This window comes from Anopheles arabiensis, chromosome 3 (genome assembly GCF_016920715.1).
Source record: "Anopheles arabiensis isolate DONGOLA chromosome 3, AaraD3, whole genome shotgun sequence".
Taxonomy (NCBI): Eukaryota; Metazoa; Arthropoda; class Insecta; order Diptera; family Culicidae; genus Anopheles; species Anopheles arabiensis.
The window spans coordinates 62,825,107-62,841,386 of NC_053518.1; the positions used below are offsets into that span (position 1 = coordinate 62,825,107).

A 16,280-nucleotide genomic window follows, 5' to 3' on the forward strand; every position below is an offset into this window, starting at 1 on the left:
ACCAAATGAAAGAAATGAGTGCTAGAGAAGGGATTTTATTCACCGTTTTACTTCCTACATGGCAAAAGATTTGCTCGACATTGGACACGACACTGGGCATAGGAAGCGTCATTAATCCCGTACGCACAACGAGCAGTGGAGAAAAATGGCCTGATACTCTGTGCGAAGCTGTCACATTTGTCACGTTGACATACCGCCGTCCGGAGGATGTATGGCCCTGGCCGAGTGGTGATCGTGCCCGATCATATATATATATATATATATATATTTTTTTTTTTAAACCAACGTAGCCGCCAAACCGAAAGCAACATTAATTTATTACACATGTTTTACCAACATGCCGTGGGCTGTGGCCCGTGGATGCTCTCGATTCGTTGGGATTACACAGCCACGGGAACTGTGTGACAGTGGTGCGATTAAATCAAACATAGAATTACGCAAAGTAGTGTACGAAAACCAACACAAAAAACCTTCAACAAAATCTCTTTAAAACAAAAACATGCCCTGCTCACGCACTCATCAGCTTCGATGCGCCGTTCACGCGCCCGTTATTTTCACACCGTTTTGGGGAACGGGAAGTGTCGCTGAGAAAATTGAACAAACAAAGCGCAACAAGCGACAATAACAGGAGGAGAAATAGAATGAAAGCGGGACTGTGCGAAATGTGCGAGAACCTTCACCCTGCGCCAGAGGGGTAAGGTTCTCCAATTCTGGTGGTGTCTTCTGCCCATCCCTAAAGTCTCCTCACACAGCTCACATGAGCCCCCGGGAACGTCGCTGCGGTTTGGGATTTATTTTTGTGCGAAGCACACAAAAATAATTTATGACCCTCGTGGTGGTTTGCAGGGTTTATCGACGCAACTTTGCCAGGCGCGTGAGCGTGCTGCAGTTGACGGGATTTGCAGGCGAGTTGTGGTTTGTTGTTTTTTTGTCCTGTTCGTCTCTCCTCGTATTTACTTATGGCCACGGAAAATGGTACCCCGGCGTGTTGCGAAAAATCGAAAATAAATCGTCTGTCAAAGTGCGACTAAGAAGTGTACGCAGCACTACCATACCGTACCGCGCAGTCCGATGCTCTCACACTTTGGTGGAAAGATTCAACCAAATGCAAATGCACGCTGAGGGTGCAATACCGTGTTTCGGCTCATCACGCCCCCAGGGCAAAGGATATGGTTAAGCTGAATCAACTCGCTGCCTGCGCTAACCATGGGACGGCTGCGCTTGGCCACAATGTTCTACAATGCATTGCCGTGGGTCGTGGCGATCATGCTCCGGAAGAGCCAAAACCGCACGATCCTCGGGTACGGTGGGCGATGGGACGGCTAATGCAATTGCAGTTTGCATGATCGAATCGGACAGCTTGATGTGCGCACGGTAAGCTGGGACGTGTGGTATGTACATGTGCGTCGGAATGCAACGTGACAGCTATAAATGGGCGATTGGATAAGATCGTTCGAGAAAAAAAGGGTTACGTGCTGTGTGGTTGTCTTTTTCTGTTGCTGTTGGCTTCAGCTGAGCTAAAGCAGCATTTATTCTAATCAAAGGTGACAAACGGTGGAACGACGGGTTACGTAGTGTCCGTGGAGCAGTCAGTAAGCCATCTTACTGTATTGTATGGAGAAATTGGTTTCTGTTATTTGCATGGTTAAAGTAAATATGAAAATATTTTTAATTGTATCGTATTTGCAATATCATTAGAGCAAGTTACAGGAAAAATCGTTCATTAGAGTGAAACATTACATGATTTTAGAAGCCAGAATTAAATATTAGCATACCATTTCCACTTGAGGATTCTAATTGTATACAATGGCTTTATTCAATTATATTTATATGCGTGTATAAAAATAAACAAAATTATGCAACAAAGCTACTATAACCAATGGAAAATCTGTCAATTTCTTGATTTTGAAGCAAGAAAGGATAAAATCTTTTCCGTGGATGGTGGCACAGTCGATCAAAAAATAATTTACAATCATTTTCGGATTAATGGCACTACATTAACAAAATATTAATTATTAATAATTAAAAAAGAGCATACAAACACATAAAAAAGGTGTTGAAGCCTTCAATTGTAATGAAGCGTAACGTGTTTGATCTTATTATTCCGATTAATCGTAAAAAAATATTAATTCAGTGTTATTTAAATAGAAAATTCAATATACATAAACTTTGAGGCGCATTTTTTTGTAATTTGGCTGAGGCATTGCAGTCTTTATAAATTATTAGAATATAAACTGAAAGTAGAACATTATATTATCATGTTAACGAAAACTTCAGCCATGGGAAACTACAGGGTGAGATGAAAAAACTGCAACAAAGTAAAACTGAATATGTTTTTAATTCAAATTTTAATTATTTTAAGGGAAAGCAAAACATCTTGGAAATATCATCATATTTTAGAATCAATTGTTAATTTATTCGAATTGGCTCAAATAATGGCCTTCCGACGGTCGATGAAGCCATCGTACGCTGTCCGAAGGATGTTCTGCGGTATTTTGGCCCATTCTTGGCGAATCACTTGCTTGAGGGGGTTGACACTTTGATTATTTTTTAGTGTAAACCTTACTGTCACAATAGTATCACAATAGTCCAACGGATTGGCATTTAGTGATATTGATGGCCATCGTGAAGTGTAAACGAATCGAGCAACCTCGTTTTGTTACCATTCGTGGCTGGTGCATGCTGCGTGCGTTTGTACTGAGTTCTGTTGGGATGTCCAAGGGATGTGGCCAAAATGTTTCCGTGCCCAGGGTTAGCTCCCAAATATTTTGGCGATAGATTTTTGCTTTTATTGTGACCTATTTTTGATAGAGAGTGTCTATACGACCATCGGCGGTTATGGCAGCTCACATTGTTTCGGGTTTTTAAGTTCTGGTGGCAAAGCTAGGTTTTTTTTTAACTTTTCAAATCTTTTCAAACATAATGAGCTGCCACTGGAATAAATCTGACATCTTTCAGATGAGCGGTTCAGAAATAATAACAGTCGGAAATAATAAAAGCTTGTTGCAATTTTTTTCATCTCACCCAGTAAAATAAATTGAATAAATTTTAATTACAGCTTACATCTGATGTCTACGTTCTTCTTGAACCATTTAATTTGCATAGCTGCTCAAAACATACCATTGATGGCTGAGCTTAGCGAACATTAAGCACGCTTCAATTGTTGAATAATCAAAGCGTTGGTTATTGCATGCATTCCAGCAGAATGGAATGTGAAATCAAAGCGATACGAAACAAATATTATCAAAAGCTGCAGTAATATAATAGGTCTTGCATATTGCACCATAAAATGCAATCGTCCTTTTGATTTCGCGTTTAAAAACATGTGCTAGTAAATGAATTGGAAAGGAGTGCTTCTACTTGTGCCGCGTTGCATACCTCCCACTTATGATTAAATGAATACGCTCAGACATTTTTTCAGTTTTTTTAATTCCGTCTGTCTATGTACCATCGTACCAAGGTTGGATGTGATGAACGCAATAAAACATGTTTAAACAGCCATTCCAATTATGATTCTATATTAAATTTCGTCATCAGACTAATGTTGTTTAATATTACTCTGTCACTCAACATCAGGGAATATGCACCGGAAGTAGCTTTATTTTAATTTATTTTAATAAATAACTATTAACAATGCAACACTTCCTTTTGAAGAGAGTGGTGTGAAATATTTTCCAATCATTCATTTTTGCTAAACCATGATTTTTATGGTTTACTTCCACCCCAACACAAGATGCAAGATGATTTCGTCTGCATCAAATAACACCGTGAGCCGTTTTACATTGCATGAGCCGCGCTTCCACGCTTGACAGCTTAATTAAAGCATCAAGAGAACGGTGAAGCTTTACTCCTTGCTGACAGCTGGCAAAAGCCTTTGGCTAGCGAAAACGGGAGGAAATGGACCGCTGATATACCGTTTTATATCACTTCAATCAATTAACGGGTTAAGACCAAGGGCTGACGCTGAGGCTAAGTGTTGCACCGGATGGAACTGCAGTGCCCTGCCTGTCTGTACCGACTCTTGCAAAAGGGGATCCCACGGTAAAAAATGAAAGAGTAAATTACATTTTATGAGGCAACAGTTTAACTCGGCAGACGCTTTAAAATACCAAACACGGGGCAATGAAAAAAAAAAAACACGCCTACGGTCACCGTGCGCAAGCCGACATTCGATCGGCAATGAGCGGTAAGCAATCGGATTGAAATGAAATCCCACACAAACGGGCGGCCACTTACGCGTGCGGCGGCGGAAATAAACTTGTTCAGCACGGGACAGCATTTAAACGATTTGATAGAGTTCGATTCGAATTCCTTTACGGGAACCGCGAGCAAAGTATATGTGTGCGTGTGTGTGCGAGAAAGGGAAGGAGAGAAAGGTAATAAAAAATCCAATAAAATTGCATGAAATATTACAGAATACCAGTAGCGGTTTTTTTATAGGCAAAAGGCGAACAGTGTTCTTAAGCGACTTTTGCTCTTGTTTTTGGTGCGTTCAACTTCAACCGCCCAAATGCGGCCGCGCCACATGCCGTGTCCTGCCGGGGCGCCTTTTTTGTGCTGGCGATCGTGTTGAAAGCCAGATTTTCCTGTTTGACAAATAGGTTGTAGCTGCCAGTCGATTTATCGGTGCCCGGTGCCCTCGGTCGGTCGGTCAGTCGGCAAGATTTCGAGTCTCCCGGCTGTCGACGGTTTGGACGCTTGGACGGGAGCACTTGTCAGCTGGAGTTGCAGTTGAGCTAGAACGGGTTTTCTTCTTTTTTTGTTTCGTTCGATGCCGTGCCGCAGACGCATAAATTAATCCAACCCACCGGGGAAGTAGTGCACGCAGCGCAGCGCAGCTCATGGGACGGGAATAAATGGTTGTGGTTTAATATGTTGTGCATATGCAAAAAAAAAGACCCCGTCCGTGTAGACATTCATGTTGATTGTTTGTCGGGTGCAAACGGTGCTTCGTTCGATGGTGTCGTAGGAAGCGTTTTACTCCCTCCGGTCGTTTGTTGTGACACTCATTGTGTGTTGGGAAAAGGTTCTACCCGATACTACATCTAAAGTTCACATCTCTTGAATAGGGTTGATGACGCACGTGAAGAGCTTTCACGTCTCATTTAATCTTTCATGTCTCATTGTCAATATGCCTTTAGATAGTGATGTCCAACGAACTATCTGGTCTAATCTCATTTTACAAAAAAATCATGATTGCGCCTATTAATCTTGTCAAATGACCAATCGCAACCGACCATAGGTAGAGAATTTTCTGCTCAAATAATCGACAACACATTGGATACAAACTGATCACACTGTAGCTGGAGGAAATGTTTGATTTCAAAGCCTGTGTCCTGATGATCCATAACGAACAAATAAGCCTTTTAGAAGAGTTGGCATTATATGACTGTTGTCTGTTATATGATGAAACGATCTGCCCTGTTTTCGAGGTGGATATGTTTGTCAGGAGCTCAAGTTCCGTACTTGTGGAGATTAAAAAATGACGAAATATTTATTTTAAATTGAGTTTTTATTGATGCGCAGATATTGCCAGTCCTTCAGTTCACATTCATACATGTTTTGTGTTGTTTTATACAGTTTTTATACTGTATTTTGCCGCCGCAAGTTTTGATGGTTCAGTAAGCGCTCACAGACACCACGCAATTTCAGCAAGCACAGTGGATTGTAGCAAATATTTTACACACCAACACGGCTGCCAATTGTTTTAAATTAATCCCGTAAGCCGAAATTTCACCAGGGCGCCTGTAAGCGCCTACAAAATCAACTTTTTGCACATCACGAGCAAGTAGGTATCACATTGTTTTGTTTTGATGTTCTAACTGACAGGTCGATTTGACAGAATGAATTGCTGCATTTTCAGTAATTTGTTTTACTGATATCCAGTGAAACGACTAATTTGACACTTATTTTAATGATTTTCAGTAAAATGCGTATTACTGAAATGAATTCAGTAAATTATTTTGCTGAATGTCAGTAAAAACATGACATTCATGCTGAAAATCAGTAAAATATTTTATTACTGAACCGTTTCATTAAAAAAAAACTTTCCTGAAGCAGGATGAGAAAATTTTCTGTGTAGTATTTGTTGTATTATCGCTAAATAGCTGTCTGTTTCTTCTTACACTTTTCTTAGCCTTGGACGAGATACGCAATACGAAACCCAGTACAACTTGCCACAACTGTGAGCTGTTACATGAAATAAGAGGAGAGTTGTGAAGTTGAGTAATTATTCCACCAAATCCTTATCAATTCTTTTAAATTAGATTTGTACAAAAACATACAAACAAAACTTGTGTGGAAATCTAAAGTCGTAAAGCTGGTAATTTTCTGCAAAGCAAATACTCGCGTTACAAACCCTAACCAAGTCCAGCGCTCCCTCGCGCTGTCCATCGTCACGTTGACGTTTCCTGTGCCTGCGCCCTAGCCGCGATAACCTTTTCCCTGATCCGTGTGCAGCAGCGACGACGACGGCAAAACAGCCCGGCAACCATTACGACGCGCAAACGGTCCGCTGTGCATTCCCCTGGGCGGCGTGAATCGTTCGGCAGGAATATGAATGGCTTATTAATGTAAAACTCTCTTAACCATCTAGCTTGAGCATTGCTCGAGCAAGATGAAACCGGTCGTTGCGATGGGTCGTAAAATAAGACAAAAGAAATGCTAAAAACGCTCTAATGGCGACCATTAGTATGCTGCAAACGGGTGTTGCGGCTGGGGTGTGCCCGTGCAGTGCTTAACCGAAACTGCTAAACAGGTCCCGGTGGAATTGGTAAATTGAACGCGTGACTGACTAGAACTCGATTGTTGCACGGTGCTTAAGTTAAAGATAAAGGACACTTCCTTTATTCATATGGCAAATGCATGACAAATTCATTGTTCGATCGCACGTGCCCTAATCGATTGTGTTACAGCGGCTATCAATGCAGCGCTAGCGCAACAGCTTTGACATAACGCGTGAAATACAAGACGTCATCAGTTACACTCCCTGTGAAGGTGAGCACAGTTAGGCTAGCAACAATTGTAACTGCTATAAACGATGGCAATCCGACCGAGTTAAGCCTTTAAGCTGATAATTAAGCACATACATCCATCACGATCGATCCGGTTCTGACATTAAAAACGTTCGCTGCGCCTGCCAGCGACAGCCTAATCACAATCCATCCGTAGATTCGACGCGGTCGCCAGTTCGCGCCGACTGTCTGGTTTGCCTCCGGCACGTCCTAGCCGTTCATTTGTCAACGAGCTGATAAGTACATTAGCGCCGCAAGTTTCTTATTATAACGCATCGCGCGCTTCACTGCTGTTCGATCCGCGTCGTCTGTCGATCGACTGTCATCTTAGTATTTGCATAAAGCGAGATGTGCGTGAATCGGTACCACTGTATCGGCCGGTGTTTAAGATAAATGATAACTTAATGTAACCTGTTTGGCATTGGCGAACTGTAAGCCCTTTTCTCTTGCCCCGGAGCATGCAATTGATGGTTGGTTTGTTCGCTTAATCGACGGACGCCCCACGCTGAGTGCATGTTTGTGCGGTAAAGTTGTGCTTTCAATCACGCTCATGCCCCTTGGTAGGTTGTTGAGTACTTTTTAAGCTATTAAAATTACAGTTAAGACAAGTTTATATTGGGCTGAACAATGACCCAGCCCAAAATATCACTCGATGCGATGATCGTATAAACAGCCAAAGAAGTAGTTTCGTTCCTCCGTTTCCTTTACACAAACATTTAAATATTTAAACGAAGCATTTAAAATTATCGTGCTGAGAAAGATAATAGCCTAGCGATATTCTTTATGTTCATGATTTAGCATAATCATAATAAAATGTATCTCCGTTGCGATGCAAAGAAGCGGCAAGAAGCAAATCATTCCCCGTTCCCACCCCAAAACGATCGACCCATTAAAGATGTCACAACGAATTTACGATCACCCTTTTACTGCCCTGAACGGTGATCATCTTCGATCGTATGTTCGCGCAGCACGCCGTGTGTGTTTGTTAAAACGCGAACAGAAGTAAACTCAACACATTCGCGCGTTCGCTGCGAATCGCCGGAAATGGGATCACAAACCGGTGCTCCACATATAACCTCCAAAGCTCGTTTCGAAACGAGCTTTCGTAGGAATGGAAGGGGAAGGGTGTTGTTTCTAACCATCGCGTGATAGATTTTACCCATTTTCAGCTATTAATCTGCAGTGTGTTGCGCACAATCCCCTGTTACAAAGTGACATAAGTTTTCAATTTATATCTTCAAACGAGATACGAGTAGGAAATTATCATAAAGAAGCCGATTGGGATGGGTATGGGAAAATCAAGAACTCTGTTTTTTTTAAGATGTAGGTTATGAGCTTATAGCTGTATTTATGTTTAGGTAAATTGGGTGCATGATGATTGTATTTAATTTAAATGTTTAAAATCTTCAAGGAATCTTGTACAATAATCAAGCATACAGCGATATCACTGTAAAAAGAATATTTTTTGTAAAGCAGGATTTACAATATAAATATCCCCAAGGTGAACAAATTCAAAAGGCTTGATATGTATGCGATCTAATTATAGTATGAGATCGATTATGCCATTTTTCCTAGCGATAAAAGTGGAAACACATTAATTAGGCTGCCAGCGTCTAGTCCGACACTAATTAACACACCATCATGCATACCTCCCCTAGGGAAGGCTAATAAAATGCCATATAATGAATTCCAGAATCGATCGTATTGACAGTCACCCGTCGTTATCTAATTTGCGGTGTCCTATTTTGCTATTCTGGGTTTAGTTTATTACAGTTTATTAAGTTGCTGCTAGCAACAAAGAAACATTTTGTGATTGGGATCACTGTATAGTTCAATCGCAGGAGCAGCAAATCAACAGACAACACAAAGTTGCAAATAATCATCTAATTAGAGGCTGTCATCTAAGAATAATTAACGTTAACTTTTGTATGAAGCTTAATTCAAAGCAGCCGCATAGTCTTACATTGCTAATAACTTAAACAAACGCAAATGAAGTTAAAAAATAAAATAAATAAATTATTATATTTTTTAAACAAAAACTACATGTTTGACATGGCACTGTGCTTATAGCCAAGCGTCATCGTCGGTAGACATCAAACGTTTCGCGGCCAAAAACAAGCGGGGACAAAAAACAAAACAAAACAACACGGCATCTCCCTGCCCGAGTCAATGTGATTTGAAGGTTTCGCCAAACAAAAACTGGACACCATAAGAAATAAAATATTGCACAGGAAAATAAAAATAAACAACGTTCGATCACTCCAGCGAAACAACGCACGGCAAATGCACGGCATTCTTCGCTAATCGCCATGTTATGCAAATTTGATGAGAGGTCAGCACGGTTTGCTGCCCCACGCAACGCAACGCAGTTTGGGTCAGATCTGGTGGGCCAAACTTGTGATGCTCGAATCCGAATCCACCTACAAGGTGTTGAAATACTGGTTCGTATGTTTAGAGATCAAGTTGATTAATTAAAAATGATTAAATGTATGGCTTAAGCTTATCATCTTCGAAATACGCCTGCTTTGATTTGAGAAGTTTATAATAGCCAAGACCGATAAGATGACTGCCATCTACAAGATATAATTCCACTAAAAGCAGGCTTTCGCTTCAGCATCGTTGAGATTTGAGCTACGGTGTTATAGCGCATAATGTTGATATAAATTTGAATAATATGGTATTGATACATCACCAATATGTGGTGTGTAGAGTGGGTCGTAAACAGAGTGCAATACATTTTATGTCAATCAATTTGCATATATGCGCGTGGGATTAATTGTAGGTCATTATCAAACAAAACGAAAGGAAGTTGCCGCACAAACGACAATGATTTCTGACTTTACGAGCCCCATTGTGAAAGTTTAACGGCATAATTTAATCGAAACAGTTTTGCTGCTGTTTTTTTGTCCCCAACAGGTTTGTTATGCTTTTACAGCTTTTAAGTAAAATCTGAAGGTGGAGGATAATAAAAGCACAGTGTATTCAAACAGTCGGATTGATTGCATGGTAATTTTGATGTTCGTTCGCACGAAAAAGAGGCAGTATTTCTAATCGAAGAAAACGAAGAATACACTTTTAGTGATAATGGCGCTGCGACTCGACTATGAAAAAAATGAAGACGCAGTGTTACAAAAAATGTATGAATCATAATCTGTCAATTGTAAAACGCGTTCAACAGGGGTTTAATTTATCATGGATAATTTATAATAAATAATTTCACTTACAATTTTGAATACGATTTCCAAAAATGTATTTTTCACATTTATAATCCAGATTGTATTTTTCATATCGAATGGATAGATGCGTTTCTCAATTGTTGATTACGATAACTGTGTATAAACTTTCCTGCATTTTCGATTTGATTTGTTTTTTTTTTGTTGCTGAGAGAATTTAAAAAGATAAGAGAGAGATTTTTAAGCTTTAATTTGAAGAGATTTAAAGATTTTTTTCTCTATAAATTTTTTAACTCATTAAATTGTAAAACACTCTTTCAAAATATTGGATTCTTAGGTGGATTTTGTCAAATTACATAGGAATAACTACTTGGAATAGTACCACTCTGTATTGCTAACTATGTAAAAGCCTTTAAACACAAGATGTTGTCATCACTGTTTATTTAAATAGTAGAAGAAGTACAGATAAAATATGACAAAATAAAACAAATTATGCTTCGCTATATATACAAAATTATACTGTAAAACGTGTTAAACAGGGGTTCTCCGATATACACCATACTCGATATACGCAATTTCGCTATACGTGATATTCAAAATTCTAATATTTTTTTAACAAATTGGTAAAAAATTTAATCTTCAGTTCAAATCAGATCAAATAATTAATAATAATAATCAAAAATTAAATAATAATTAAGTGGGTAAAATCTACGATTTTTAGCAAAATCATACGAATATTTGCAATAATTGAACTGCAAAACCTCGAAGTTCGTTGTACCTGAATATTCGAGATAAGTGATTGCCTACGGTGCACATTAATAGAGTAACTCGGAGGAAACCTGTATTTATCATTGCGATAGAGTAACTACGCTACATGAGATTGTAACTAAAAATAGTGTATTTTAGGGTTTCTTCTCTTTATTTGCATTATAACCTAACATTTATATCGGGTTTCAAGTGGCTTAGAGGTGACTCTTATTGAATGAATGTTCAATCCTAGATAATGAATATTACATCTGGAAGGGCAATCTAGATAGACATCGAATTACGTTCAACGTAGTTGCAGCTGGCTTTACTTTAATTTATCGCTGGGTTAAAAATTGTTGTTAATTTGTGGAAACATGTTTACACCCCAGCCAGCTTTTCAAGACTATTGTTTCAAACAAACTTTATTGTGAATGTATGGTATAAATCCACGATCGGCAAAGTACGGATCCCGAGCCACATGCGGCTCTTTGATATCGAGATGGTGGCTCTTACCAGTTCATATATTTCATAGAACTTTCACGTATTTTTGCTCTTGGTTTAACAATTTGGCACTTCACGTGAAACTCTAGGAACATTTTTGACGAATTTGGCTCTTCCGGTCGCAAAGTTTGCCGACCGCTGGTATAGATCAATAGATCACGCATTGCAATCTCCATTTCATCGCAAAACCCATCAAATTTGCACCTTATAAAATAGTGGATTTATTTTTAAACTATCATCCCCGCAAGCGAAATGTGCTCAAATAGTTTAAAACTGAATTCACAAACAAAAAACGGCATCAAAGGCATACAAAAGAATAAAATAAAATAAAAAGTAGTCCTTACCGCTCGCTTCAAATCCACTCGTGTCGGCACCGTTTCCGGCAGCTCCGATCGAACTGCCACCAGCTTCACCCTGCTGTGTCGCCGGCGATGATAGTGGTGGATGTTGATTAGCATAAGCCTGCAGCTGCTCGCACCGGAACAGCAATAATCCACAAACAATGGCCAACCGATAACGCCAGCATATTAACATCGATCGCGCCATCGCGTCTCCGGGGAGGGGAATACGTACAATGGCAAGGGTATGAGGTCACCACGGTGCGCACGTCACACACCCCGTCACAAGCCGCTGGTGGGCAATTTTGATGCAAAACACAGGATGTCCAACGAATGCGCGACCAAACGAACGAAGCCAAAAGCAAAAGGAGTAGAAAGGATGTCGATCCAATGCGAGCTGCTCGTGGTTTTGATACAACTTTTATCGATGATTTAACGAATCAAGACACGCACACACACACAAACGATCACACAGAAACACACACACACACGATTGAACGTTTCACCGCACGGATTGCATATTTGAATATTTGTTTCACGTAAAATGATCAGCTTTCAGCTCACAGAACCACAGCCGACGTCACGGTCTATAAAGACTATGTGCAGGTTGAAACCCTTTCCCTCTGACAGCATCACGATACGAAGGGACGCCTTTCCAATACGCTGCACATTGCACTGCCCCTCGATGCGCGGTAGAATACTTTCACGACACTTTTGTTTGCTCTCTTTCATCACCACGCTACGGTGCTGTCTTCTTCACGTTTATTTCGCACTCTGAGAATGCAGTCCCGTTTTTTTGTAACACATTTTAAATATCGCTCATTTATTCACGCACCACTCTTGCGATCTGCAGCCTGCACTTTGAGGGAGTTTGCGTGGCATGCGTTTATAATTACTGCAAGGAGAGGAATATCGGCGATGAAGTGGTTCGTGTGCCCTTTCCAAATCCGAGTAGCAGGACAACGTTATCGGATTTGGGACATATTTGGCAGCATGGGAGTGATTGTGGATGAATGAGCAGCTCGGGAGCGAAACGGCGATGCTGTTAATGAAGAATAGTTCAGGTGTTTTAATAAGTTTCTATGGTAATTGATAATTACTAACGTAGAGTTTGTAGTTCGTTATTCATTTAATTTATATCTTCTTCTTTGGCTCAACAACCGATGTCGGTCAAGGCCTGCCTGTACCCACTTATGGGCTTGGCTTTCAGTGACTAATTGATTCCCCCCCATAGCAGGATAGTCAGTCCTACGTATGAAATTAATTTAATTTATATATTTTTCCAAATTTTAAGATCTTTTGTTAGCCAATTGTTTTAATTTTGTTTATTAATTCGATTAGCGATAGAGTTCATTTGTAAACTTCAGATTATAAATTAAATTCATTTGCTGCTGCGTAGTACAAGTGGTCTGAAACACAGTGAAGCACACTCTATGCGTTGAAATCAAGGTCAGACCATGTGTATAACTGATTGGAATAATCTATGGTTCAATTCAAATCTGGTTTCTCTTAGATGCTTGTCTAAAAATGGTCTAGGACACTTTTAGAAAGGTCGGCAAGTTAAAATCGGGTCCATTTTGCTTATCACCAAAATAAAAGTAAATTCCAAAGTAAAAAATTATTCTGTGTGCCATTTTGGTATTTTTAAGGGATCTCATGATGAACAAAACATATAGCCACATGTATAAACATAGCCACGAAAGTGAAAAAAACTCCTATTTTTTACTAAAATAATATGCTTCATAATAATAATATTACAGAACCCAGTTTTCCCCTCTTCAGAATCGAAACAAATACATTAATGAAGGAAATTTGATTTTTTATATGAGCTACTACTACTTAATTCAAATCAAATTTAAACTTAGCTAACCCAACTTGAATCCCGTGGTAAAGTCGTCAACTCGAACGATTCAATAACATGCCTGCCATGGGTTCAAGCCTTTTCAAGCGGATAGATTGACTATGTGTAGTAATAAATAAAGTTTCGAAAGCATGTGTAGGACGTGTAGGACGTTACGCCGAATAGAAGAAGAAGAAGAACCCAACTGGATTGGATGATTTGATAATTTGGAAACTGACAGAAATAATGTTTATCGTTTCTGATTGTTCGAAAATTAGATACTCTTATTTATACTCTATTTTCACGCAACTTCTTCCAAATAGGAATAGAACCTCATCCGCCCTTTACGTCCTTACTTTGTTCTATAATTTATATTATTATTTCAAAACAATTTCGAGAAGCTCAAATATTTTACCTACGTTTGTTAATTACATTACCAAAGTAAATGTTCAGACAGTTTTTTTTTGTTGAAAAACACTGCATAAACGGCTAGTACTTGCGTGCAAACCTAAACATCAGCGAGCAGTATGAAGGTGGAAGGACAACTGCCTTATCGTATCGCTTCCAGTCGCTTGCTTTCATAAGTAAAAGGACTAACCTTTACTCCTAAGTAAAACGACAACAAAGTCAAAATGCAAAACTCGAACAGCTCTAAGATTGAATGACACACTTTCAGCGCGAATGCGAAAACAGACACGAACACACCACCACCACACAAGAGCACAAGCGGTAAGCTGCTGGCTCACCGGAAACGATGTGTCCATTAGCATGGCCCAAACCTGAAAGTTTGACAAACTGTCACTATGAAAAATGGATCACATACGAATTCCACACTGGACGCACACTTGTTTGTTTGTACTTTTTGGGTTTTGCATTGAATTTTGTTTGCTTTGAAATGTCCCCAGTCTTCCCAGTATCTTTAACGCCACGGTCACAGGACAAATCCATTCACCGTTCACGCAGACACTGCAACTAACCAACCGCCACAGCGAGTGAGTGTTGCTTCTACTCCGCGAACCTGCAGACTACGGTCGCCGTTTGTTCAATTGATTAATTAATCAAGAGTGTTACTGCATCCTTCCGTACCGCCACAAGTGCACCCGGGCATCACCGTGCCCATTTGCCATGATTGTACGTTTAAATTGTTATTACTGTGGCCTGTGTGCCTTGGCATGCGATGAGGGTATGGGTTGTGTGGTTTTTTTCTCAACTGTCTCATACACACACCCGGATCGGTGGCGGCAACTTGGTTTATTTGACAAACACTTAGGTACGATACGTTCGATCGAGGCGCCACTCCTAGCTTTTTTATCCCGACAGTGAGGGTAATAAAATATATGAAATAATCGTTATCGTTTCGCAAAACCACGAATGGTGATCGGACGATCATTGTATTGTAGTTTTGTTTTTGTATTCTCTTCTCAAACTGACAATAAACTTAAGCACACATCAAAGAGAAACGAAACTTTACTTGCCACTCGAGTATTAGATGATCATATTTTAAATGAATGGAATGACGTTCCGTAACTCTTCATGGTGCAATTTCAGAGGGTACGTGCGTAAAATTTAAAGACCGAATGCAAATTCTATCTTCATTCTGCAGTTGTGGTCAACCGAAGAGTGGTGGCGGGATGACGTATTCAAATTTTACATTGTTCGGTCACTTTTGATGTTTCCTTTTCGTATGTTTCGCACTATTGTTTGCTAACCTTCTGTGTACACTCCGTTTCACGAACAATGATGATTCACATTTTCGGTGGACACACGGTTTTTTTTTTCTTTTTGTTGTATTTTATTTGACGATTGAAGCGGCACGCGCACCACTTCCCGACGTAACGCACTGATCGTCCAGCCGTTGCTACAAGCGAACGCCGCGGCGCAAACAAAACTAACGGCCTGCTGAGGTGCCACGATCAGTTGGATCCTCCAAAACAGGGCTGAACGTTGGTCTGGGCAACATAAGAGAACGGGAGAACGCGCGCGTGAGAGAGAACGACCGTGGAGCGCGTGTGTGCGTGATGGAAGAAATTCAGAGAGAAAATGCATCTTACAGCATCACGCGCGCAATCAGATGCGCATTTTGAATCTGTAAAATATTTCAATGTTTTAGGTTTTATTGGTGATTGTTTTTGCTTTCTGAATGAATGCTGTGTGTATGTGTTATAGCTGATAGGGATTGACGTGCTTATCGCGCTTATGTCGATCGTTTCTGATGACCTAATATTGATTCATTATTGACTAACATTAAGATTTGTCTGTGGAAATCAACTTTACTTTTATATTTATTTAACGGTTTTATGGCTTCAGTGCGATTTATTATTGAAGAAGCATGAAATTGTTACTACAAATTATATTAACCTACTAATCCACAAATTTAATTTAATGTTAATTATTTATTATTAAAATACGTATTCATTATTGTCAATTCAAAATATACTCAAAAAACAACATTTATACATAACGAGCGTATCGTTACCGAAAGTCAAAAGAATTGAGCTTATTGTGGAGCTCTTTTAAAATTAGTTTAATGTATATAACAATTCAAAATTCTTAAAACAAACTTAAACAACCTAGTCATGAGTTTCTTTCGTTTCGTTTGCAAGGTTTTTTTTATCATCGTGCGTCATTTCTCTCTGTTTAGATGCTTTCTAATCTCGCCGGCAAAAAT

At 39.7% G+C, this 16,280-nt stretch overlaps 1 protein-coding gene across 6 annotated transcripts in view; it reads right to left on the reverse strand.

Moving 5' to 3' along the window:
* LOC120900780 (reversion-inducing cysteine-rich protein with Kazal motifs) overlaps positions 1-15,512 on the reverse strand; it is a 43,084-nt gene extending 27,572 nt beyond the window's left edge. The window contains exons 1-2 of one of the 6 annotated variants that reach the window (XM_040308240.1): positions 15,322-15,512; positions 11,779-12,667 (exon numbers count right to left, since the gene is read on the reverse strand). In XM_040308240.1, the coding sequence (XP_040164174.1) occupies positions 11,779-11,980 (202 nt within the window). In that variant the 5' untranslated portion in view covers positions 11,981-12,667; positions 15,322-15,512. Of the gene's footprint in view, positions 1-11,778; positions 12,815-14,031; positions 14,057-14,210; positions 14,342-14,435; positions 14,584-15,083; positions 15,255-15,321 lie in introns of those variants that run through there. The other 5 variants (XM_040308235.1, XM_040308239.1, XM_040308237.1 and 2 more) reach the window with 5 other exon arrangements.
* Between the last annotated feature and the right edge of the window lie 768 nt (positions 15,513-16,280).